Genomic DNA, 24,206 nt, shown 5'->3' with positions numbered 1-24,206 from the left:
TCATTAAGGACATGTGGTGTCTGACGAATGATGGTTGGATTAGGTAGAGAGATGGGTGTGGTGTTAAACTCACCGGTGTCTGACAGATGATGGTTGGATTAGGTAGAGAGATGGGTGTGGTGTTAAACTCACCGGTTTATCTTTGATGGTGGGGCTGGACACGCACAGATACAGCTTCCCGTCCTCCTCGATGCACGCATCGATCAGCGCCTGAACGGAGCTCTCGTCTTGGAACAGGAGGAAGGCGTAACCTGGGAAACCACAGAGCGGACATGACTCCAGTCCTGGTTTTCATTCCAACCGCAATCACAACCTGAACTATGGCAGGCCGTTTACGGTTCTTAACAAGAGACGTTTAATATCTACAGCGGGATGATCGCCATTACTCACAACTGTACTTAATGTGAATAATGGGGTCGTTTATACTAAGTAGCTGGTCATGCTATGAATAAAAGAAAGGCTAAAAGTCCCATAATTGCCTCCCATGAGTTTTAACCAGACTGATTAGCTCTCAGACAACCAATCCTTTCACTTCCTGCATGCATGTGACATAAGTAATTCCTTTAAAAGCACTTCCTGTTACCTGATAAAATGATGGGTGATAGGTGAAATGAGCTGGGGTCTAAGCTCTGGTTCTGAAGTGTGTTCATGGGATATTTTAGGCTTTCCTGGCAATGTGCCTTACCTTTAGGGGATTTAGGTCATTGTGTGTAAGTTTGGGCATTACGAGGCTAACCTTTAGGGGGTTTAGGTCATTGTGTGTAAGTTTGGGCATTATGAGGCTAACCTTTAGGGGGTTTAGGTCATTGTGTGCAAGTTTGGGCATTATGAGGCTGACCTTTAAGGGGTTTAGGTCATTGTGTGTAAATTTGGGCATTATGAGGCTAACCTTTAGGGGGTTTAGGTCATTGTGTGTAAGTTTGGGCATTATGAGGCTAACCTTTAGGGGGTTTAGGTCATTGTGTGTAAATTTGGGCATTATGAGGCTAACCTTTAGGGGGTTTAGGTCATTGTGTGTAAGTTTGGGCATTACGAGGCTGACCTTTAGGGGGTTTAGGTCATTGTGTGTAAGTTTGGGCATTATGAGGCTAACCTTTAGGGGGTTTAGGTCATTGTGTGCAAGTTTGGGCATTATGAGGCTGACCTTTAGGGGGTTTAGGTCATTGTGTGTAAGTTTGGGCATTATGAGGCTAACCTTTAGGGGGTTTAGGTCATTGTGTGTAAGTTTGGGTATTACGAGGCTTACCTTTAGGGGGTTTAGGTCATTGTGTGTAAGTTTGGGCATTACGAGGCTGACCTTTCAGAAGGTATAGTTCATTGTGTGTAAGTTTGGGCATTACGAGGCTGAGCTTTAGGGGGTTCAGGTCATTGAGTGTAAGTTTGGGCATTACGAGGCTTACCTTTAGGGGGGAAATAGGACTTGCTCTCCGCTTTGTGAGGCCAGTCCACGAACAGGTGCCCGAAACGGCGGAAGCTGGCCGTTATCTCATCTGAAAGAGGAGAACGCACACGGTCACAGGAGGGCGGGCAGAAAGGACACCATGGAAACTGTGCCTGAGCACAGAGCAGCCTGAGCCAGTCCTGGTTTTACTGGAAGCTACCCGAGGGTTACAGAGAATCAAGACAGGTTAGCAAAGGCAAGCTAACGTGCTAACCTTCGTCGATGTCGGGGGGGAGGCCCCCCACGAACACCTTGCGGGAGTAGCGCTCGACCCTCTCCCCGTTTTGGTGGGGGAAGCAGTGGGGCGAGCCCAGCCCGGGGAGGCCCTGTTCTGCCCGCTCATCGTCGACGAAGCCATCCTCCATGGGGAACAGGGACGAGTGACCTGGGACAGAGAGACACAAGCATACTTTTTAATTTATTTATTTATGTTTTCTCTCTCCAAGTGGACATTATGTACAGTTTTCTGATTGGCCACTACACTATATACAGTGCAGTCCATATGTATTTGGACAGTAGTACAATTTCTGGCTCTGTACTCTGGCTTGGTCCCCAATGCTATGCATAAAAAGGAATTCAATTCTTACAAGGATCACTCAATATGGATGTAAAGGTGAGTCTGCACTTTAACCTCATATTCATCATTTCATTTCAATTCTAAAGTGCTGAAGTAAGTATATAATAACATAAATTGTACCGCTGTCAAAACACAGACTTTCCGTTTATTCTCTCTACCAAAGTGGATATTATGTGTAGTTTTCCGATTGGCCAGTAGGCTATACACAGTGCAGTCCCGTAACTATTTGGACAGTAGTACAAGTTCTGTCCTTTTGACGTGTTACTCCAGCACAGTAGATGCAAAATAAAATAATGAATATGAGGTTAGAGAGCAGACTGTGTGAAGGTATTTACATCCATATTGGGTGATGCATTTTCTTTTTTTCTTTTTTTCTTTTTTTTTTAACAAAGCACATCATATTCACCAGCTTGTGGAGATCCTAATTAGTATAGTCAGGTGTGCCACATTAGGGTTGAAACGAAAACATAGAGGATGGTAGATCTCCAGGAACTGGATTGGGCAGCCCTGGTTTAGGTGTACTCAGGTTCAGTATCTAGCCTTCATTCTAGGCATTAATTGCCTTTGGAGTGTGTTATTGGCATTTGTCACAAGGACCAGAGTTGTGGCAGTTATGGTCAGGGAAGCCATTACGAGGCCAGTACTCTCTCGCACACACTCGCACACGAAAGCATGATTGTTCAAATCACAAAAGTTCACAGGAAATTGATGGACAGAGACACAAGCACAGAAGACATACTGAAGGCACAAGACAGGCGTAGACACAAACATATTGTACAGCAGGCCTGCCTGACCCTGCTCCTGGATCTACCTTCGTGTAGGTTCTCATTTCAACCATAATTTGGCACACCCGATTCTACCAATTAGCAGCTCAATGATCTCTCATTGTTGAATGATGTGTGCTTTGTTAGGGTTGGAGAGAAAACCTACAGAATGGAAGATCTCCAGGAACTGGGTGTGGCAGCCTGGCACAGACATGCATACACTTACAACACATTTTTGGCAATTCAAATTCCGCCAACTCAAATAACATGAAATCAAAAGGAAATTGCCCAATATGAAATTATTTCTTTACCTCGTCGTCTCCCATAATTCCTTGCTGCATGTAAAACAGGACAGATAACCCGTAAACAGACACTCAGCAGAAATAAGCATGTCTGCCTTAGCTTTTCATTCCCTTAAACTCTTTACAATGGGTAAATAATAATGGCTTTTGCACTGGCTGCAAAAGCAATTCAAAAGAAGTCTTAAAGTTAGGTCTGAGGCAACTTAAACATTTCAAAATGTTTATTTTCATATTTTAGGATAGAATGTTTTAAATGCAACACAGTTAAAACACACACATATCACAAAAAGTAATGTTTTCCTTTTCATTTTAATGTCTAGACCTATGATATTATTGAGTTTAAATAAAGTATATTACGAAACGAAAACTATTTAGACAGGAAGTTGCATGAAAGCTCTGCTGTCACTCCTGACGTCTAACGAGTCCATCCTCCAATTCCTGCCAAGCCGCAAACTGTCCTCATTGCCCTGACAAGCTGCACCCAAAACTGGAAATACGGCTCTCTTGCGCCCGACCCACCTTAAGAGAATTTCGGCCACCGCGCCTCACCCCGCCCGGCCCCCGAGCCAGGAGCCGTCACAAAGCTCCGAAATCACAATCTCAAGATTCCCAGCTCCTCCCGTGGGAAAATTGGAAAAACCTACTCACAGGTCTGAGAGCTGAGAGATTCAACACCAGGAAAGAGCTTTTGAGAAAAGACTGCTGGATGCTAACCCTTAGCATTCAGCACCCAGTTCCCATGTGGCTTCAGCTGACTTCCTGCTAAAGGGAGAACTACAATACCCATAAACACCAGCACCTGCCGCTGGGAAAGGGCTTCACTGTGCAATGTGCAAAAACATGTCGCTGGCGATGACCCAGAGGCTAGCAAAAGCCAGTAAAAACACCTTTTCTTCTCGCAGTACCACACAAATGTTCCCCTTTTCATGAGTAAGGCATCTCTCCCGTTAATTACACAATCTACCTCCAGGGCTGGGCAGCAAACCAGAACCATAATTATCGAATATGCATGGAGCGGGATAATTATAGTCGCATATTGTATTTTCTTTTTGCCTTTTTTTCCTGTAATCATACCTGACATGGTAGGGCACCTGCACACTTCCAAGTCCACGTGACATGCTTCAGGTGGGGGGCAGGGAAAAAACAAAAACAAAAAAAAAACACCACTTATCTTTCGGGTGCTGATATGATCGGCACTGGCCAGGCTGTGGCAGCACTCTGCAGCTGACATGTGATCCTGTCACATGTTGTTGTCGATCAGACAGAAGCTGTGCGGCTTTTGTTTTTTTGTTTTTTATTGGCTTTCATATCAGCATGCGACAGATAAGAGATGATATTTTGTCGTCTTCCTCGGAGACCTTTCACACGGTTCTCAGACGTTTGGAGGTGCACTAGGACGTCAGGAATGACTACACAAATAAACATTAAGAGAAAGCCAACGGAGCTACAATCCGGAGGCAGACGTTGGTTCAGTCTGCATTGTCACGTCCTGTTCCAAAGACGCCCGGCCTCGTGCGTTAGACGAGCCCAAAAACAGAGCCTTCTCCTGGGCCGGCGGGGAAAGAAAATGAGCCAAAGTGCATTGGTGTAGAGTCTACCGTTACGCATCGATTTTCATCCTCACGCGTGGGGCTCGATCTGCGAGGAGCCCGTGGAGGATTTGCTACTGAGATTGTGATCTCCCTCTTACAGGAACAGGCTTTCAATGGCCAGGCCACACGTATCATCTCCCCAGATTCGTCCATCCTCTACCAGAACCTACTCTCTAATAAACATTGCGCAGCTCCAGAGAGTGCACTAGTGCCTTCCCGGCCAGGACGCCCACTGGTTCAGGGGCAGTAAAGCTGTAAAAGCCCATGTTTACGTACCATTGATGGGCAAAGGGCTGTCTCCCCCAGGGTGTGAGAATCCCAAACGCCCTGGAGAAAGGAGAGATAGCCATCAGTGCAGTAAAGTCGGAACCCCATAGACCACCCCAACTGCCCCGGTGAGCACATAGATACCAAAATCAGCACAGTAACATTAGGCACCCACAATCCACCCCAACCACACCCTGGAGAAAGCACAGATACCAATCAGCACAGTAAGATCAGACACACACATTGTGTTTATTCGGGGCAATTCAAAGAACTGAGCATACCAAAAACAAAACCTCCCTCTCTCACCATGATGACTTCATGGGGTGTCCTTCACATTTTCATCCAGATAAACATTAGCACGTTAGCCAGCTTTGTGCAGGTGCTTATCCACAGCCATTATCCAGCCTGACTTTTGGCCTACAGAGTACATTTTACTCATTATCCATTTATATAGCCAGGCTACCCAAGCAATTTGGGTTAAGTACCTCGCTCACGGGTACGACAACACAAGCCACGCGGGAATCTAATCTTTGTGTTCCAATGCCAAATTCACTGATACGCTTTTTTTGTTTTTTAGCATTTTATTTTTAACATGTGTCTTTGATCCTTTCTGTGAGAACAAAGCGTTAAGAGAAACATGTTCCAAAATGAGGTCTGTAAGCATAACCTACAGCCACATGAAAGTCCTTCAACCACCCCTCCTGCTCAAATTCACCCGGTCCCCAGTCCCCAGTCCCCAGTCCCCAGTCCCCAGTCCCCAGTCCCCAGTCCCCAGTCCCCAGTCCCCAGTCCCCAGTCCCCAGTCCCCAGTCCCCCCCCCCCCCCCCATTCAAATTTGGAGTCACCTACTCCTGTTCAAATTCGCAGGTCACCGACTCCCCCTGATCAAACTCAGGGTGACCTAAACCCCCTGGTCAAATTCGAGGTGACCCAATCCCCCTGGTCAAATTCAGGGTCACCCAGAGCACAGACAGACCATCTTAGGCTACCGGGTCCCAGACAGTTTCACACAGAGAGAAAGAAGAAAGAAAAAAAGAAGTTAAAAAATTAAACTTTCACCCAGAGAGCGATGGCCAAGGGGAGAGGGAGCTGGCCTCCGGACAAGGCCCCGCCCACTTTAGGGTTTGGGGGGGAAACAGCGTCGCCATTCTGGTGAGAAGGAGCGGGCAGGAACACGGCCGAATGTCCGTCGGAGAACATGGCGGAAGGAGCCCCAGCGCCCCGCATCGCACAGGGGATGAGTTACGCGGCATAACTACGCTGCATAACCACGTTGCGTAACTACGTTGCGTAACTACGCTGCATAACTACGCTGCATAACTACGCTGCATAACTACGCTGCATAACTACGCTGCATAACTACACTGCATAACTACACTGTATAACTACACTGTATAACTACACTGTATAACTACACTGTATAACCACGCTGTATAACCACGCTGCGCAACTACGCTGCGTAACTGCAGTAACTACACTGCATAACTACGCTGCATAGCTGCATAACTACGCTGCGTAACTACGCTGCGTAACTCTGCTGGGTAACTACGCTGTGTAACTACGCTGTGTAACTACGCTGTATAACTACGCTGTATAACTACGCTGTGTAACCACGCTGTGTAACCACGCTGCGTAACTACGCTGCGTAACTACGCTGCATAACTACGCTGCATAGCTGCGTAACCACGCTGCGTAACCACGCTGCGTAACCACGCTGCGTAACCACGCTGCGTAACCACGCTGCGTAACCACGCTGCGTAACCACGCTGCGTAACCGCGCTGCGATCGCCACTCCTGATCCTCAGGCTGCTGCTCTCTAAAGGACACTCCACTGGAGCGTCACCGCCGGTGTGAACCGGGTTGACTGAAGACCACAGGATTTAAAAACACTCAGAAGTGGATCTGTGCCACAGAAACAGGGACACAAGCAAGGTGCTAAAAGTGATACGAAATAAAAAGAAATCTCTCCGCGGCTCAGTCTGTCCTACTTTAGAAGTTTTGTCTGTGTGTCCTCATATCATCGGTCTGTGTACTCCCACATTGGCTGAGACGGTAAGAGTAGTCGTCTGACGGTCAGAGGGTTCGATCCCCCGCCTGGGGGGTGACAGTGTCCCTGAGCAAGACGCCTAACCCCTAAATGCTCCTGACGAGTTGGTTGGTGCCTTGCATGGCAGCCAATGAGAAGCATCAATTGTACAGCGCTTTGGATAAAGGCGCTATATAAATGCCAACTAGTTTGAAAAACCTTCATTTTATCCTCCCCCACCCATCATCGGTCTGTGTGTTCAGCAGGGCCTCCAAGTCAGGATGAACATAAATGTGCCATGCCACATCAACATGTTGCACCACTACATTTTGTGATCGGAAACTCAGTCCTACAACAATCAGATCATCAGTTTTCGCAGCTGATAACCGGCCTCACACCAATTTATATCTCGCATGTGACATGCAAGTTAACAAATTTGACGTTAATATGTTTATTCTCTATATCAGTTGACCATTGAGGATCACTGGTTTTTGTCGCATGCAATCACCATGTATCATGTGGCGGGCTCTTTTGGCTGGGGGCGTCAGTGCCTGGAGTGTGTGTATGAGTGTGACGGTGTGCGTGCATGCGTGTGTGCGTGTGTGTGTGTGTGTGTGTGTGTGTGTGTGTGTGTGTGTATGTGTGATTGTGTTTGTGTCTGTCTCCGTCTGTGTGTGTGCGTGCATGCGTGCGTGCGTGTGTGTATGTGTGATTGTGTGTGTGTCTGTCTCCGTCTGTGTGTGTGCGTGCATGCGTGCGTGCATGCGTGTGTGCGTGTGTGCGTGTGTGTGCGGTTGTGTGTGACCTCAAGGCTATTACACCCTCAGATCAGGATTCATCTCAGACAAACGCAGCCCGCATTACACTAGAGTTCAAAGAACAGTAACAGGAGGAGAGATCAGAAATGCCCCGATACAGTCGCTCCTTAAGTGCCTCATGCTACAGGACACACAGAGAATGGCATTGCCTCCCCCAGTGCCGTGGTGTAGGAGGAAGAATGCCAGTCAAAGCCACGCAGGTGAAAAGCAGCGTCGCATCGTGGAAAGGACCATGGACGAAATTTCTAAACCGAACTCTGAAATTACACTACTCCTAACAACCCGTCAAGAGCAGCAGTTAAAGCGGATGCTTGAACCAAGCTCCACTTCACTCATCCAACACACTGTGGGCTCACAAAGCAGCCGTTTTAAACGCGCTGTCCTCCAAACGCTGTGAGAGTTTTACTGCGCCCAATTTCACTGCAACTGAACACCACAAGAAGGCGAGAGCGAGAGAGCAAGAGACAGAAAGAGAGAACCCAATCTACCCTACATGTTTCTTTATGTTAATTATTGTTCATGGTTATTCATTCATTGTTGCTCACACAGATCTGTTTGTAGTTTATATTCTTATTCTATTTTCATTGTATATTTTTTATATCCACACATGGCATGCCAATAAAGCTCATCTGAAATTGAGAGAGAGAGAGAGAGAGAGAGAGAGAGAGAGAGAGAGAAGAGAGAGAGAGAAGAGAGAGAGAGAAGAGAGAGAGAGAGAGAGAGAGAGAGAGAGAGAGAGAGAGAGAGAGAGAGAGAGAGAGAGAGAGAGAGAGAGATGGGTGTGGTCCCTCTCCTCCCCCAGGCTCAGACACTGCAGCCTCCACCCAGTGCATCCTGGATCAGCTTAATCCCAGGAAGTGGAGCCACGCCCAGAGAGTTAAAGCCCTGCACAGCTGCTCCGCACGTCTCCGCTGCCCTCAGCGCTAGGCTAGGCATCTTAAACACCAGCAGCCTCGCTACCGCTAAACTAGCTCAGCTGCGCTAGGTTTCAGGCTAGGCTAATTCTACCACCAAACTACCAGCCACAGTGAGCGCTAGGCTAGGCTAGGCATTTTAAACCCCAAAAGCCTCGCTAACGCTAAACTGCCTCAGGGAGTGCTGCACCCATGTTCCCCCCACCTTCTTCCAGGACTAAATGTTCGTTTTGTGTAAACAGCAGATATCAATCCAACGCGGCAGTATTATTCAGTAGCAATCTAGTGATGGGACAAGTGCATCCACCTTCCCTCCAACCGCAAGGTCATGAAATCAGACTCTACATTCAAACACTTGAAGTCAAACAAAAACAAAAATTACCGCAGAGGGTTGATCGATATACCCATTCTAACTGAACTGAAGGGAGAGCCAATTCAGACACTCACACGGAAAGAGCTGGCACCTCCAGGAGAATTAGGGAATTAGGGCTTCTTTCTGCTGGAATATTCCAGGACAGAGAGGGAAGGCAGTGGCTCCTGGCGAGGTGGCAGGTAGGAGGCGAATGGGGACGCGCTCCAGGGGGGGTTTTGGCGGGATTTTAGGTCAGTGAAATGGCGGTTGAGGCTGGCTGCAAAAAGCAATCTGTTAGAGCGGCGCACTGGCGATATTTATTTTTTCCGTTTTTTTTATGGAATCTTTTTATAACTCGGCCGACATTTTAAGTAGCCGGAAGAAACGGAGAGGAAAGAGACCGATGGACCTCACGGCGGCATGGTTAAGAAATAAAACACACAGAATTAAAACAAACTGACGCACGTGAGGAGAAGGGGGCCGGGCTGAATGGGTGAAAATAAACAGCCTATTAATAATAATAATAACAATAATAATAATGACAATAATAATATTGTGCGTTTGTCTCGTGCTCCTTCACACTCAGACAGAGGGGTGATCGGGTTTACAGTGGAAGAGGGGGCGTTAGTACTGGCCGTTCTGAAAATGAGCTTGTGTTAGCACGAAGCTCTCAGATAGCAGGCCTGCGTGTCGCAAGGAAGTCGGGTAAAGATCAGAAAGTCGGCGCTACAGTAAACGGGGTTACGACCGAGATAACGGAAGCGTTAAAACTCCAACTGCACCTAAAGGCATGGGAAATATGCACTGCTTGACCTGCACCCACATTCTACATAACCGTGGTGGGTCTGATGCAATACATACATTTTATTAAAAACCTTTACATGCATTTCCAAGTGCCAGTACTTAAAAAAAACTTGGACCCAAATAAAAATAAGGACGGGGGATCGTCGTATCGTAATCCTCGAGGGCTGGAGAAATGCTGGTTTTCCACCCTCCCTTTACCTGGGAGTCAGATGTGAAGACGGTCTGTCTTGTGCCAATAATAATAATAATAATAATAATAAACTTTATTTATAAAGCACATTTAAAACAACCATGGTTGACCAATCACCCGGGAGAAAAGAAAACCAGGGCTGGATTTGGATTGGAGGGCCAGAGTCGACGATCCCTGCCATTTGACGGCGTTCCGATTCCGATGGAGTCTCACCTTTCAAGGAATCCTGCTCCGCCCTCATGATGTCGATGAGGGAGTTCTCCAGCGAGTGCATGTTGAAGCCGTCAAACGATCGGGTGCGTTCCTACGGAAACAGAACCAGTCAAAGTTTTAAAACGAGGCTACTTTTCCCGGGAAATCTTTTTTTTTCCCCCACAACGCAGCTTTTCCTTGACGTGCCGTTTAAACCGCTGAAACGGGAAAATACCCGGAGGGCAGGAAGTCGTTCCCGTTTATCCCAATGCTGCGTGTTGCCCTTATAGGGAATTATGGGCTTACATGGCAATTAGCAGAAGCATTTTTCACTCTCCAAATGGACTTCCCACTGCGCTTATACACGTTTTATACACATGATAAATGACACATAATGCTCAGACTTCTCTATTTATTTATTTCAGGCATCTGCCGGGTTATGTTGGAAACACGCGATGCACAGAGGGCTGAGAGCCCTGCCCAGGCCTGTAGGGAGAGAGGACAGAGGTGCAGTCTGACGGCAGAGATGAACTTTAGCCATCTGGAAAAGGGCTGACGGCAGTTTAAAAAAGAAAAAAGAAAAAGCTGGACGCGTCCGATTCGTCCACGCAGTCAGACGTTACGTGGCCAATCCGATCAGTTTTCGCAACGTTTTCGCAACTTCGTCTCCAGGAGGAAATAACACACACGACCCGTTGTCCTCCAGCTAAAATAAACTAACACATATATACATAGTGGTCAAACCACGGCGTTTGGCTGCAGTAGAAACGGCACTTGCAGAACCACAGAACCGGCAGGACAGCACACTGACAGAACCACAGAACCGGCAGGACAGCACACTGACAGAACCACAGAACCGGCAGGACAGCACACTGACAGAACCACAGAACCGGCAAGACAGCACACTGACAGAACCACAGAACCGGCAGGACAGCACACTGACAGAACCACAGAACCGGCAGGACAGCACACTGACAGAACCACAGAACCGGCAGGACAGCACACTGACAGAACCACAGAACCGGCAGGACAGCACACTGACAGAACCACAGAACCGGCAGGACAGCACACTGACGGAACCACAGAACCGGCAGGACAGCACACTGACAGAACCACAGAACCGGCAGGACAGCACACTGACAGAACCACAGAACCAGCAGGACAGCACACTGACAGAACCACAGAACCAGCAGGACAGCACACTGACAGAACCACAGAACCGGCAGGACAGCACACTGACAGAACCACAGAACCGGCAGGACAGCACACTGACAGAACCGCACACACAGGAGCAGAACCACACATCGCCATAACCGCACACACCCAGGGGCTGAACCCAGTAGAGGTAGGTCCCAGCCTGAGGACTCAGAATAATAATAATAACAATAATAATAGAAATAATATACAGATTCACCTTTGTCACCCAAGATATAACCAATGAGCACGGCTTCAGATATTCTGATAAAGGTAAAGGGCGCAAAAAAATAATAATAATAATAATTACTGGCGCACACTATCCTGGGAGGGACTGGCTGCAAAGTGAAAATTTACTGTATGCAAAGGGTTCTTCTGATCGTACAACTTGTCAAGCATGTCACGACACATTCATTTATGCAAAAGCTTTCTACAGTGCAGTTAAGTTATGGTTAATGCAGAGTGACAGGTATTTTCATGGGTACACGTTTTCTAGAGGCCCACTGTGTACATGCATTTATAACCGCAGACCGAAAAACAGCGGGCCTACGCAACAAAGCTCTTCAAACGGCCTGATGGTTTCAATGCAGCAGTCACCAGGAGGGGAGCGGGGCCCACTGACAGCCCCAGAAACCCACACGCTCCCCACACACACTAAAAGGGAGCTGCAGTCGCTAAACAGATAGGCCCGGCCCAGCTGCCGTAAACTATTTGATCAGCGCTTCCCCCGCAGCTGATCCAGTCTCTCCTCCTCTCCCTCCCTCTCTCCATTTGGACACCTACATCCACGCTGAGGAGTCCCCTGAGAACACAAAAGCTGACTGACTCACCCACAGCAGGGAACTACAACTTTTTTTTTCTGCAACGATTCTGAGCCCTATCCAAACTGCACAGATACCCGATACGGTATCACGACTCACACGGCCTAACCTTTAATGACCTACATTCTATGCAGTGAATGTTCCCTTTCTACCCATCTCACACATTTTTTAAGCACTGTGCGCACAACTGAGGGCGTCTCGACGGCGAAACGAAACCAGAGGCTAACGCTAAAGGCCGCGTCGCTAGCCGGACGAGGGCGTTTACCTTCACCCTTTCTGCCGCTGCCTCGGACTAAAGGCCAAACAACACACCGAGCTTCAGCCAATCGGCTTCGTGTTCACCCTGACAAAAAAACTAAAATGGTGGCCTGAAATATGGACAATGGGGAGTTTGTTTTTCCAAACAATGTTATTCTGCAGTGACAAAGCTAATGAAAAGATAAGAAGGGGGCCCAAAGGCTTGACACTGTTGATGTTTTTCCAGTCGCTGGTCAGGGCATTTGAAATCCTTCCACATGAAACCACCTTAAATCCCGTTATAATCCAACTTTCCTGCGGGGGTTTGGAGAGGCGGGGGGTGTGGAATCTGGAGCGGACCCTGTTGAAGGTGGTGTAATTAAAAAGCACAGCGTTGCCGAGACCTCCACCACTTTCACCCGTGGCGGTAAAGCGCGAGCGAGACGCGTCCCGTTCCTAACCGCGCAGTCGGTCCGGAGAGAGGGAGCCTCGGCCCTCCCAACGCCCGGAACGTTCCGCTTCTGAAGCCTCTACACTCCAACCACCACTTCCCCCCTGGCTGGGACATTGTTTTTATATATATATATATATATATAAAGACCGGGACCACAATTAACCACCAAAGGTCAACAGCCTCCTCCAGAAATCTTCATTACCGAAGCGCGACGTTCAGATCACGTGCGCGGACCCAAAAAAAGACTGGGCACCGATGTTCTAAACTTAGAAACTTAAAAATGGACTTTAACGAACAATGTCAGCTGGCAGGCAGCAGGGCCTGCGCCTTAAGCGCTCATTGTAAGGCGGCGGCACTTTGATGATTCACTAAAGAGCCCGGCTAAGCCACGCCGAACGAGATTACTCCTAACCCTCAAAATCCACAATTATTGCAAAACCACACAAAACCATCTCTCCCGCACGCTGCAGAGCACAGCGTGTTGCACAAGCTGTTCGAGCGGCCATGTTTTGAGTGCTCCTCGCGCACAATAAACAAACGTACGCTTTCAGCAAGGGCAAACCCAAATAAGTCATCCGCAAGTTGCTAAGGGCAACGCGCAAGTCCCACGCAGAGAACTTCCTGCTTTTAATATTCAGCAAACCAATACAGTGGATAACGCAGAATTAAAAAGAATTTCATAAATTGGGAGCCTGAGGACAAGAGGCGATGTCATCTCACACAATGGACACACTGAAATGCTCTCTGGAGAAGATCTCATCTTACTCAACAGATAAAAAATAAATAAAATACTAATAAATAAAATAAATAAAAACAAATAATGCTAAATGTGAGAGCTCATGGGCACGCAGAATGCTTCTCCCCAAATTGAGCTTTTAAAAAAATAATAATAAATGGATAAATAGCAATAACTAACTAACTTGTCCAGCACACCACTCCAACACGACCCCTCAAGTACGTTAAGGCCAAACGCACTCAACCAACGCTGGGTGCCTGACCAATCCATGGTAACCTTTTTATTTAGCATGTTAGCACGTCTTTTTTCAGAGGAAACTTACAAAGCAGGCGCAGCACTCTTAGTACGGCCAACTGACAAGGAGCCAGCCTTCCAGAAAGTTCTGATGCCCAGCCGGTCCGACAGACATAGATGCACTCCGTCAGGAATGCTGGTTGGCTCCCGTCTTTTTTTTTGTCCAGGAATGCCTTGTTCCGGGATGACGGATTGCACCCTCGTTTCAAGAAAATTCCTATTTCAGAAAGTGCCAACAACTTCGACGGTAAGCGTAGTTTTTAATCTCGCACTTCCTGTTCTTTTTAAAGCGCCTCACGCTCTCTTAGCCTACGCAGCTCACCAGAGACCTAGGCGAGAAAAGTATAAAATAGCTCGCTACAACTGAACTGATGCCGCTCCGAATCCATTATCCAATTTTCCCTTATGATGGACTCACCATCCCGCAGCACCCTGGAACACATCCAGCCAACGCCCCTGGAATCTTTTCCAAGGAGAGTCTGGGATAACCAGGAAGGGGGGGGGGTGGGCTTCTTGAGGTTACTCGATAAATGGGGCACCTGGCTAAAAGCAGTGATAGTCTGGACCTTTTCTGATCATAGATAGGGCTCTGCTGCAATGTGGGCCCAGAACACAGACAGCCATTTGTCTGGCTGCTCGTGTGTGTGTGTGCATGTGTGTGCGCGCGCGCTCGTGTGTGTATGTGTATATGTATGTATGTAAGTGCGTAAGAGCATGTGCGAGGGTGTGTGTGTGTGTGTGTGTGTGTGTGTGCGTGTGTGCGTGTGTGTGTGTGCTTAGGAACTGGGTGTGTGTGTGTGTGTGTGTGTGTTTGTGTGTATGTATGTACGCATGCATGTGTGTGTGTGTGCGTATGCGTGTATGCATGCATCCGTGCGTGTGTACGTGATATTTTTACAGCCCTCTCCAGAAGGCACTGTCAAATTCCACCCCATCCCACCCTACCCCCTGCCGATGCGTCTCCACACATCCCTGGAAGATGACACCGGTCCTAGGCAACCGACGATTGTTTACCGTGGCCACCTGCCCCTGGACCCTGTTCAGAGACAATCGCTTCTCTCTCAGCGGTCAGAGACAAACGCCCAAAATAAAGGCGGCCCAGCCTGCAAAACAAACAGCTGGGCGCGATTGCGGATACAGCCCCGGGGCGGTTACCAAGGGACCAGCTCAGCAAACGGGCGGACCTGTTTGGGCCTCCCGAAACCTGTATTGCTATAGTAACGGCACCTAGATGGGCCCAACTGCTTGTGTTTGCCCGGAGCCTCCAGGTGAATTATATCCCACCTGCCTCAGCAGTCAGCAGAGAATCCCCCTCCCAACCCCCCCCCCTGCACACCCCCACCCCAACAGGGCAACCCAGTGGACCCTGGAACCATCCGTGTTAAACTTGAGCCGGTCTGCGACATCCATCGCCATCCTGCTACCGGATAGAACGGGAGTGGGCGAGCCAACCCAGGAGCTCAGTATAAAATAATCCAGTTCGCAAGAAAGCAGCAAGATTTTAATTTGGGGCTGTTAACACTGGCTCTAATGTAGGCTTCTATTAAAGCCCCCTCGTCCTGCCCACGTCCCCCCCCTGTCCCTGGAAATTGACAGTTGGACCGCGTGCGTTCCGGTAAACGCCGCCGTCAGAGCACACGGTGTCCCGTGCCGCGGAACGCGGCGTAGCTTGTAAAAATGTACGTTTACGGGGGGAAGGGGGGGGGGTGGGGGGCTCCGGTTCCTGAGCCAGCTTCTGTTCCTCCCGCCCTCAGACTGAAGAGGGCTCCTTTAACGGCGGGCCCGGCTGGATCGGCCGAGGGGCGGAGGAGGAGAGCGAGGGGCACAATCCCGCGCCTGTTCTCGCTAATGAACTGGAAACTGTGTGGGGCGAGCGGGGCTGCGGCCCCGCGCGACGGCCAGGCATGTGACCGGGGGAGAGGCGCCTGCGCGCGCGCTTGTTGTTCCGCCCGGCTACGGACAGGGGAGGCACAGACCTCGGGAACACTTTCGCAAATCCGCAGACATCCGCAAGAAGCCCGTCGGAGCGAACGCTCCCGAAACGGGGATTGTGAAAATAGGTAGCCTCCGCGCGACTTAAAACAACGCCCCGATTCTTCCGGGAGGGGAAGACGGAGAGCGCCGAGAGACGCGAGCACTGCTGCATCAACTCCCTGGGTTAATGAGATATTGAAATACGTGGGTTTATTTTATTATTATTGTAAAACAAAAGGAGTCTCTGTAGTAACCGAGCTCTTAAACGCATTGCAGCTACAAGCCGACTCTACGACAAGATAGGCAGAGCGAAATGGGTGCGATGGAATCCAATGGAAACATTCAGCTATCCGGAGCACAATTAAGATGTCTGTTCATCCATTTCCTCACTTTACCTGCTGTGTAACAGCACAACCGACCGCAAGACGGCTTCCAATAACAGTGCTTCAGTTACTTTTTAAACATGTGAAAAACAAACAAGATATGGAGAACCCAGAAGAACAGGAGGAGAAGGAGAGAAGGGGAGGGGGAGAGAGTCCCAATACAAAAAACAAATATATCATCCTTACACTCATCTCCTTCTCCTTTGCAGAGGTATGAGGGGGAAGGAAAGGATGATACATTTTTGAGAGTATTGGGACGCACCCAGAGAGAAAGAGGGGCAAGAGAGAAGACAGAGAAATAGGTGTCCTAATTCTGCCTGTCCAGAATACTGCCTCCAGATAAGCCCACCGCGCTAAACACTCCTCCCCTCACTCCACCTGTCTTAGAGCGTAATTCCAATTACGCCACAGCGGGATATCCTCCCGGAAAAGCCGCCACTGAAACTCGTCTCTGGGACAGGAGGACGACCGGACAGGCCTGCTGCAGGGCCCAGGGGCCTTGCAGGGCGTCAATAACACCACCCCCACCCCTCAATACCCTCCCCCCCCCCACCCCCCTCCACAGCAGTCACCCCCACCCTGATCAATACGCATAAACCAAACCCTCGTGCTCTTCCACCCCCCATCTTAACCATCTTAATGCTCCCGCTCAATCCCAGCCAGTCGGGAATGTTCCGGAATAATATCCCGCAACGGAATAAGGGGGGGGGGAGCGGAGCGGAACGTCGGACTCCATTTACCGTTATTTATACCGCTGCTTACCATCTCTTTACCGCAGCCCAAACCGCGCTGTAATGGAGTGAACCCCATCATAAAAGCCTGGCAGTGGGCGTGTTTGGGCAATTAGGAGCCCAAGGTATAATTCGGCGGCACTGTAATTATCGGTTATCACCCTACCACGCAAGTCATCTCGGGAAGCCAGGAAATGCAATATCCCCCGGTCCTTTTGGGCCTTGTTGTTCACCCGGAGCGGTAGCCTGGCCGTTGTCGCCCGTTTGGCGGCGTCCCTGAGCAGGGCCGAGAGGCGGCTCACAGGCCCGCCGGTACGCACGCATTACTCATCGGGGCCGGTGACATTTAGAGCCAGCCGCTTTGATCTATCGCCACCGCGCATCTGTCAAACGAGGCCTGAGAGAGGGCCGTAATCGCCAGAATTAGAGCTGGAACCCGCCGCCCAGGCTGTCCCAGGCAGGAGGCGAGAAGACGGAACCGCTCCTCCAAGCCAAGAAATGAAATTTAAAAATAATAATGAAAAAAAATCGCATAAAAAAAAAAAAAGGGCTCACCTGAAAGGGGAAGATGTTGTCGTTCCTGCTCATGCCCTCCTCCATCCAGGACTTGGGGTTGAAGCCGGGGTTGGCGCGGGAGTACTTCTGCGACGGCATGTGGTTGTTGGGGAAGGTCTTCTTCAGCGGGGAGATGGAGTTGAGTGGGGTGACCCCGCCGTTCAGCCCGCGGCGGTAGTCTCGACCCTGAGAGCCCCCCCAGCCGCCGAAGCCCCCGCCGGGGCTCCAGGACGTGGACGAGGGGGTGGGAGAGGGGCTTTGGTAGCTGCCCCATGGCGAGGGGGGCTTGTTCAGGTTATTCGACAAATGGGGCAGCTGGTTGAAAGCAGCATTCCTGTGGGGGAAGGGGGGCGGGTGGGGGCTGGCGGGGGAACGCCGGTGCGGTTGGTGCTGGCTGTGGGGGTGCTGGAAGTGGGGGTGCGGGGGGTGGTGCTGGGACAGGGGCCCAATCTGCGGGGAGAAGTTGCCCCCGAACCCGGGGCTGACGTGGTGCGAGAAATTCTGGAAGAGGAGCGGCCCGTTGTTGGCGGACGCGGCGGGGTTGAAGAAGCTGACGTCTTCGTTTATGATGGTGGACGGGGTCGGGGGGATAGCAGCGGACCAGTTGTTGAAGCCGGTCAGGGAGGAGGACGTGCTAGACTGGGCTGTGGTCCCCAGGCCCGAGGTCTCCTGGTAGTCGAAGGCGGTCAGCACTGGTGACTCCATGCGCAGTTTCTCCTTCCCGTTGTTGTTCTCCGCAGCGCCGTTCTCCGCAGCGCCGTTCTCCCCCTTCCCCTCCTCGGACCTCGCCTTCTCCAGCTCGGATATGATGCCAGTCTCCTGGTGGCCGGGAGACAGCTGCTGCTGCTTTTCTTGCGTTTCTTGTATTTCCTGCTGCTGTTGCTGCTGGGTTTTAGTTTTTTCTGACCCAAGAATTTCATCTTGCATGTTGCTGTGCGCAGCAGCTGCGGGGAACAGCCAGGCTGACCCACCATTACTGCCGGTGCCTGTCGTGTTGTTATTTATAAAAGCTGCGGGGCTCTGAGACGCATTCTGATGATGATGCGGAGGTTGCAGATGTGGGTGAATTCTTACTGGGAAAGCGGACTTGTTACCAGTGTTGTTTTGTACTAAGACTCCAAACCCGTAATCCCCCATTTATGTTATCCAATAGCTATATTTCCCAAACAATATTCTATTCCGCTTTCTTTATTTCCTATAAGAGAAACGACAAATGGAAAAGGCGAGAAAGTTAGCCACAAAATCGGTCTATCGAATTGGGTTAAATGTCCATGCATTGCAAGCCAAATCACACAGCCATTAGTTTCAGCAGTATCACAAGTCAGGATACCATAGGACGTCACATGAAATTGAATAGCGCTTGCCATTTGCTTTAGCCAACGTTTGCTGACGAGCCAGCTAACCGACTTCGTGCTGTACGCTATTTTACTAAGAAAATGGCAAGGTCGCCAGGAAGCTAGTTCAGTTAGCCAAGCACTGGTGCTGACGACTTGCAAGCTAATAAGCTGGGTACATGTAACTAACTAGCTAATCATATTAGCTAACAGTAGGAAAACAAGCAATATATTCGCGTAGCAAGCCGGCTACAATTAATTACTCCGTCCTTGCTGCCTGACTAGCTAGCAAGCTATCTAATAATAGCATCGTGACGTTTCATTAAAATACCCTGGCGACTCCAAATATATTAGCAAGCTAAGAGCTAACCAACATACGCTAACCAACATACGGGTCACAGTAAGTTACCCGATAAGCCAGCTCGCTAGATATCTGAAGTTAATGTTTACTCGTCAATGCGTTTTCATCAGATTTAGCCTGTAAAGTCTATCTATGCATTCATAGTGAACTAAAACAGTGGTTACATAGGTAGGCTTGCCTGCTAGCGAGCTAGTTTGCTAGCTGTCGAATTTCCTTCCTTTTTTTCCTGCAAACACCTTGGCCATCCAGTCTCGACCCTTTTAAGTACAGGAAAATGTTGATGACGTCTTCTGTTTGTTCAGGATTTAGGTCAATTTACAGCCTATTTTATAAGCCCTTAATGTAAATCTTTAATATACACATTTCGGTAAAGGCTAGCGTTAAAGCCGACATCGGATTTAATCAAGAATAAAATGACTTTTTTCACCTTTTTATACCCTTGTCGTCCAAGCGACGTCCCCGACGAGGTCCGTTGCTATATTTACCACACAAATGAACAGCAGAGACTTGAATTACTATGTAATTTCTCGAGAAGTGATGCCTCCCTATAATTCTGTTACATAAAAAATAAACCCCGTGGCTTGCTAGCAATATTTTCCGTCTTGACGTGTCCTGCTTGCTCAATGACACAACCTTCTCTCCAGCTAGCTAGCTAGCTGCTAACCTTATTTATCAAACAAATTTTACGTCATCGGTAGTTCCTTGTATTTCAGTGAAGCTAGCACTAGCTATTTCAATCGGCTTTCACTGAAATGTGTTTATCTACCGGTTTCATTGTTTTGTGGCGTCAGTTCTGTTCGTATTTCGGCGTTTCTTTCTCTGCCACCGCAATTCTTCACCGCTGTCCTTCTATCCTCACAGCAGACCGAAGCTAAATGACAGCCAGTCCAGTCGCGATACACTTCCGGCTATAACCCCTCCCCTTTTCATAACTCCGCCCGCAGCGGCTTCAGAAACGCTGCGCACGCCTGCAGAGTCAGCGGCGTTCAATTGGCCAGAGCCGAGAAAGCCGCACCCATCTGTTCCGCATTAAAAAAAGCACAATGATATCTCCGCCCTTTAAGGTCAGCTGGTTTACAGTACGCCGGCTTGCTTCCTCTTGCTATCCGCCTGGTAAGGTCTTGAGGAACTCATGGGAATAGACAGGCAACTTTTGCATTCCTTGCACGACAGCAATCGACTTTTGAAAGAGCAAGTTGCACAGGAGCACTCCACCCAAAAATACATTATTGACGGGATCTGCTTGGCTAAGTCAGAAACTGCCGGGACTGGTTTCGATTGTTTCTTTGCTCAAATGATTTTTAAAGAAGGTCAGGCCTGTATGTAGTGTAGCTAGCAATCTAGCTTTCTATATGTTCAACAAAAACAATGAATTAAGGAAATATTACTCTATATATTTGCCAGTAGTATTGAATATTATTTCCAAATTCTCTTAATTGTATCTTTTTTATGGTTTTAATCATTGATGTTCTTGCCACTCCTCTAACTGTTATCCAGCTTGGCATTGAAGGCCTTATGGGCCATATACACAAGTAAGAATATTCATACATAACTATGTTTGTCAAAAATGTACTTAGCCTGTCAACTGCATAGTTAGCCTAATGTCTACATACATTGATGTTATTGTTTTAAAACAAAAGCTACCACACCCTTCAGTAGCACTTAAGGGTGGAGGTGAAGTGTGCAGTTTCGCAAAAGACATGCATTTCTTTCATGGGATATAAATAATTATATGAGGTCAACAAGTTGAATGTGTGACTGTTCAACACCAATACCAGGCGGTATGGTTGCTTCAGCAAGGAATTTGAAAGGCAAATGTAGGCTCCCACCCATACCCCCCACCCCCCAACCAACCTCCAAATATTCTACCTGACCTCCATGTAGTTGTAAAATGTGCTTACGTGTGTGTGTGTATGTGTGTGTGTGTGAGAGAGAGTTTAAGGGAGCTTGGCAGGGAGGGGCTCTCTTCAATGGTGGCACCAACTATCTGTCTCTGTCCGTTTCAGGGAAGTGGCACCGGCCTCATTGGCAGAAGAGCCACAAATTGATGGGTTAAGGAGCAGAACAGCTGTGGTCGCAGACAGAGATCTCATTAAAATAAGCCATTGCTACTTACAGCCCATAATCAAGGTTTTCTGGCTTGATTATTTCACCTGAGTCAGGCCTAGTCTTGCAGCAAACAAAGGCGAGATTGCTTTAAACTGACTGATACATTGTACTTTGTAAAAGATATAAGGCTTGAGTGGAGTCATTGGGGGGGAGGGGTGCTAAAACGTGATGTGTTATTTAATACCAAAAATGGCTTGTTTTCACGTAAACGTACACTAAGCTGAGATAAGCAATCTGTCTGTTTCGCTAACTGATAACGCTTTAGACTTAAATAGAGTTCATTTCAAATGTTTGTGATTATCTGCTACCATCGCAGTGTGTGTGTGTGTGTGTGTGGCTCAGGATCAGGACAATGCAGCATTTGTATTCAGAGATTACATTACAGAGGATCACGATGCAACATCAATTGGCTCTTAAAAATTTAGGATGCAATCAGCTTGAAAGCAAACCATACCCTGAGCATTGTTTCCGCTTCAGTGCAGTTCACAGTTCCTTTTAATTTCTCTTTATGTGAAAACTGAACATATGCCTCTTTTTCCCATAAGGTGTGTGTGTGTGTGTGAACTGCATCTGTGGATCTGTGGGGGAAGGGGGGGGGGGTTGGTCTATTCTTTCCTCTGACCACATTTCCAACTACTTCCCACAGTTTCCCTGTTCGTTGTACACGTGTGTATTGTTTCAGTGTCTAAACAGCTGCATTGTTATAATTGCACAGAAGCAATTAATCGGGGACCTGTGCGTGTGTGTGCTCAGCTCTCCTCAGCCAACGTTCTCCCCCAGTGCTGCAGCTCGGCTCCATGGACACTCACTCATCCACGCTGACAGCGCTGGGAAGAGGTCGAAGAGACTGTGTCATATACATATTTCTCTCTCGGTAGGAAGAGGTGTCAGAGTATGTAGGTAAATGGATTACAGAAATGAATAACCCGTTCTACCGGCCTTCTCCCGTCAGAAACGGCTCTGCTTTAGCTGCCAGTTAATTTTCCTCACCAAACAAACGCATCCACACACGGGGAAAACAGCATACATATTTATGAACTGTCCCTGAATGAGTGGGATTTTTATTTTATTATCACCACGCTGTACGGCGATGACCAGGAGGCACATTGTCATCTGCGCCATGCGTGCGATTGCAAATAAGGCCTTGTTTTGCCTTCCTATTTTATATCACAACAGTGCAGGCACGGGTATGAATAAAACATTGATCCCATTGAAAAATTTATTACCCCTACCTAAGGCAAATTATGGTGCAATTTCTGCGAGAGAGCCGGGATAGACTGAGACGAAGCCGCATTGTGTTGTGTAATACCTATGGCATCGCGCGGCATGAAATATTTAACTTGTGCACATACACCAAACAAAGCAATCAGTCTCAGCCCAAGCTGCTGGGAGCCAGCTCCTCCTCGATACGAGAGCTTCTGAAACGGGAGGCGTGCACACACCTCCGGTCTTTACCTGCTGATTGATACTTTATTTATTCATGCGCAGAGACGAGCCCTACCACTTTCCCCCATATCCATCCTGTTGTGTGTGTTCTGCGGCAGCGTGTGTGTACAGTACAAATACGCTCGCCAATAAAGAGGCTGTCTGCAGATTATGTACGTGATGCTTCCAGCTGCCCTGCACTTACAGCAAACCAGCACTAGCTCATTTTCAGTCTATCTCTGAATCCGTCTGCGAAGTAAGGTATTGTTTAATGCTTTGAATACCTTTTTTACTTTTTGGAATGTTTTATCTTTCAAAATTCTGAACTGCGTGTTCTAGAACTCCATTGCTTTCAATTGGCAGTAGTGATTACGACTCTGTTAAGAACATTCTGATCGCATATTTGTGACCTCACATACACCGTAACCATCCTCGTCTTGTGAAAGGAAGGGAACTGGGTTCCTGCTCCGTGTTCTGAGCATGTGCACTGTGCGTTGTCTGCTTCTTATTTCATCCGAATCCCCCCCAGGGATCAAATACTAATTAACCAGGAGAGGCCAGGGTGGAGACACGTCTCAGTGTTTATGGGGTGGAATGTGGCGAGTCAACGTCACTGCGGTATTCAGCGTGTCCCCGGTCCTCTGGGGGGGGGGGGGGGCACATGTGACGCTGAAGCAGCTGGGCCTGATTGTACCCCAGAGACCCAAGTGGCAGGTGTTGTAGGACGGGGGTGTACGGGGGCAGTTTTCCGGGGGCTCCACTGACAGCCAGGGCCCCAGGATGTGTGCACAGGACTGGGGGCCCCTGCTGAGAGGGACTCAGAGGGGGTAACCAGCCCCGCTCTCGTCCGCAGCTGACATCAACCAGGCCACCCAGTTTGACTCCTCTCTCCTCTGTCACACTGCTGCTGACGAGGCCAAATAAAGAGAGAGAGAGAGAGAGAGGGAGAGAGAGAGGGAGAGACAGAGACAGAGAGAGAGCAGGCTGTGAACGTGAAAACTGCTGAGTAAGCCTGGCCTCTCCATCCTGGGTGGAGGTGCCACTGAGCGAGGCCTCATCAATAATGCAAATTCCTACGACGGGCCGTATCCATGGAGACGACAGGTTAGGTTTCTCACCTCCTCCTCCTCCGAGGGATGGAGTTACGTGCCCGGAGAGAGCCGCCGGCCGCGGGCGGCTAACGGCATTTCAGACGCTTTGATTCGGAGCTACACTTTTTTTGGGTGGCCACCCTCTGTTTATTTCGTAAAACAGCCTTACCTGTTTTCTGAGTTAGGTAAGCCTGGGAGACGCTGGACTGCCAGCACTGTGAGGAAGCGCGCTACGTGCTCGGCTTGTTAATGAGCACTCTGCGAAGGT

The 24,206-nt window shown here is 48.8% G+C and overlaps 1 protein-coding gene across 1 annotated transcript in view; it reads right to left on the bottom strand.

The window, feature by feature from the left end:
* Positions 1–20,208, bottom strand: part of cpeb4b (cytoplasmic polyadenylation element binding protein 4b) — a 22,882-nt gene extending 2,674 nt beyond the window's left edge. Inside the window, exons 1-8 of the mRNA XM_061248421.1 lie at positions 19,741–20,208; positions 17,619–18,813; positions 10,261–10,351; positions 4,953–5,003; positions 3,094–3,117; positions 1,656–1,826; positions 1,401–1,490; positions 133–251 (exon numbers count right to left, since the gene is read on the bottom strand). Coding sequence (XP_061104405.1) covers positions 133–251; positions 1,401–1,490; positions 1,656–1,826; positions 3,094–3,117; positions 4,953–5,003; positions 10,261–10,351; positions 17,619–18,755 — 1,683 coding nt within the window. The 5' untranslated portion in view covers positions 18,756–18,813; positions 19,741–20,208. The remainder of the gene's footprint in view (positions 1–132; positions 252–1,400; positions 1,491–1,655; positions 1,827–3,093; positions 3,118–4,952; positions 5,004–10,260; positions 10,352–17,618; positions 18,814–19,740) is intronic.
* Between the last annotated feature and the right edge of the window lie 3,998 nt (positions 20,209–24,206).

Source organism: Conger conger, chromosome 7, assembly GCF_963514075.1.
Source record: "Conger conger chromosome 7, fConCon1.1, whole genome shotgun sequence".
Lineage (NCBI taxonomy): Eukaryota > Metazoa > Chordata > Actinopteri > Anguilliformes > Congridae > Conger > Conger conger.
This window is presented reverse-complemented; position numbering and strand designations above follow the sequence as displayed.